The following is a 2,500-nucleotide window of genomic DNA, read 5'->3' as shown; positions in this document are numbered from 1 at the left end:
TGTGTGTGTGTGGTATGTGTGTGTCCATGCCATCAAACAAACAGACACGGTTTGTCCAATAATAACTTAACTTTTTGATTTCTAAAATTCAAGTGCATCCATAGGCTTTCCCTTAACATGTGCCATTATGGAACTTCCCTGACAGTTTCTCTCTCCAACTCTACTAAGGCTCTTCCTTGACGCCGGATTGGACAAATCTCCTTGAGCTCGACTTGCCGTTTCAGACAATTCTGGTGGCAAATGCAACTTCTGTAAAACATCAATAATAATTAATTATTTAATTAATTAATTATAACATAAATATTAACTCAAGATCGATGTGTAAACAAATAAGATCATATGCTGTCTATGTCACAAAGTAGACACGGTACAGGTTATAAATAATTAATTTAATAATTTGTGTGTCACTGTGTGGCCTTGTATACCCAGACCCTCTGTCGTTTCTGGAAGTGGTGTGTGTGTGTGTGTGTGTGTGTGTGTGTGTGTGTGTGTGTGTGTGTGTGTGTCACTGTGTCTGTGTCACTGTGTGTACTCAAAACCAGATGTAATTATCTTATAATCGCTTGCCTCTATACTGAACTTCCGTCTTCTTAGTTTGAACGCCCACTTCAGTGTCTCTGGCATGTGTGTCATGAGCGAGTTGATCCGAGGCAGACTTCGAACGTGAAACAACCCTGCCATTACAATATCACTCTTGCATTGATGTGTTGTTGAGATATACAGTGGAACGTACCATTGTAGTCTCTATAAACGGGATTTTTCATTTTGTCTGATCCTTCGAATGACTCCAGTGCCACAACTGTGTCACAGAGATGCTCAAGCCTCCGGACTATTGCAGTGTCCTGAGGTAGAGATGGAATTGCAAAGCCATAACTGTGTGTGTGTGTGTGTGTGTGTGTGTGTGTGTGTGTGTGTGTGTGTGTGTGTGTGTGTGTGTGTGTGTGTGTGTGTGTGTGTGTGTGTGTGTGTGTGTGTGTGTGTTTACCTGCATGAGGTGCGTTGGTATCGTAATCAAAGCTACTGCATAAGCCATTCTCAGTAATCCCTTCAAATAGAAAAGAAACTTTGCTAACGAATGATACTGCTCGTCGTCCTCTCCCCACAATGGTGAACCAAGAGCCTCAATCACAATTCTCAACACCTTCCTCTCCTACACAAACCAAACTCACACACATCAAATAAAATTACTTTAATAAATTAGTAAAATAAATTAATAAATTAATATAATAAATTAATAAAAGTAATGTAATAAATTAATACAATTAATCTAATAAATTAATAAAATTAACATAATAAATTAATAAAATTAACATAATAAATTAATAAAATTAACATAATAAATTAATAAAATTAATGTAATAAAGTTAACTTAATAAATTTATTAAAATAAAATTAATTAAATTAATAAAAATTAATAATTATTTGCAACCCAAAATGAACTGATAACCTCAACTGTAGAGCTTGTACTAAACTGTCCATCACCTATAGTAGATTTTATTGATTCCCAAAGTTTTGAATACAAAGGATGCATCAATCTAGGATACAAACATGACCAGGTTGTGTCAGTTACAAGTGTACATCATGTAAACAATATTTCTGTTTACTACCTGCAGGGTGAGTGTTCAGTGGCATCAGATGTTGCTGCAATACAATGACGTCTTTCCTCTGATGCATCAAACATGGTTGTAGGGATATTTCTTAGACACGATTCGTCCATAGTTTTCGACAAGTCATAGAAATGACCAAACTTGATGCCTCTCTCACTCTACACAAAGGCATACAAGATCAGAATCAGATGCGTTGTGTGTGTGTGTCAGTGTGTGTGTGTGTGTGTGTGTGTGTGTGTGTGTGTGTGTGTGTGTGTGTGTGTGTGTGTGTGTGTGTGTGTGTGTGTGTGTGTGTGTGTGTGTGTGTGTATCACTGTGTGTGTGTGTGTGTGTGTGTGTGTGTGTGTGTGTGTGTCACTGTGTGTGTGTGTGTGTGTGTGTGTGTGTGTGTGTGTGTGTGTGTGTGTGTGTGTGTGTGTCACTGTGTGTGTGTGTGTGTGTGTGTGTGTGTGTGTGTGTGTGTGTGTGTGTGTGTCACTGTGTGTGTGTGTGTGTGTGTGTGTGTGTGTGTGTGTGTGTGTGTGTGTGTGTGTGTGTGTGTGTGTGTGTGTGTGTGTGTGTCACTGTCAGTGTGTGTGTGCGTGTGTGTGTCACTGTCAGTGTGTGTGTGTGTGTGTGTGTGTGTGTGTGTGTGTGTGTGTGTGTGTGTGTGTGTGTGTGTGCATGTCTGTGTGTGCATGTCTGTGTGTGTGTGTGTGTGTGTGTGTGTGTGTGTGTGTGTGTGTGTGTGTGTGTGTGTGTGTGTGTGTGTCACTGCATGTGTGAGAAAGAGAGCTAAATCACTAATCAATAAAACACTATCCATTAAGTAATATTTTCACCTGATATTTTGGTTGATTCTGATATCTCCAAGCAATGCTTAACGCATCCGATTCCCCACTTGTAACAGACGA

The 2,500-nt window shown here is 39.2% G+C and overlaps 1 protein-coding gene across 1 annotated transcript in view; it reads right to left on the bottom strand.

Annotated features, from left to right (window-relative positions):
• Positions 1-56: 56 nt before the first annotated feature.
• Positions 57-2,500, bottom strand: part of LOC134188945 (elongator complex protein 4-like) — a 3,044-nt gene continuing 600 nt past the window's right edge. The window contains exons 4-10 of the mRNA XM_062657159.1: positions 2,429-2,500; positions 1,608-1,765; positions 1,448-1,535; positions 986-1,150; positions 734-842; positions 568-674; positions 57-249 (exon numbers count right to left, since the gene is read on the bottom strand). The exon at positions 2,429-2,500 is cut by the window's right edge and continues 48 nt beyond it. Of these exons, the coding sequence (XP_062513143.1) occupies positions 82-249; positions 568-674; positions 734-842; positions 986-1,150; positions 1,448-1,535; positions 1,608-1,765; positions 2,429-2,500 (867 nt within the window). The 3' untranslated portion in view covers positions 57-81. The remainder of the gene's footprint in view (positions 250-567; positions 675-733; positions 843-985; positions 1,151-1,447; positions 1,536-1,607; positions 1,766-2,428) is intronic.

This window comes from Corticium candelabrum, chromosome 13 (genome assembly GCF_963422355.1).
Source record: "Corticium candelabrum chromosome 13, ooCorCand1.1, whole genome shotgun sequence".
Lineage (NCBI taxonomy): Eukaryota > Metazoa > Porifera > Homoscleromorpha > Homosclerophorida > Plakinidae > Corticium > Corticium candelabrum.
The sequence above is the reverse complement of the archived record's forward strand: the minus strand, read 5'-3'. Positions and strand labels throughout refer to the sequence as shown.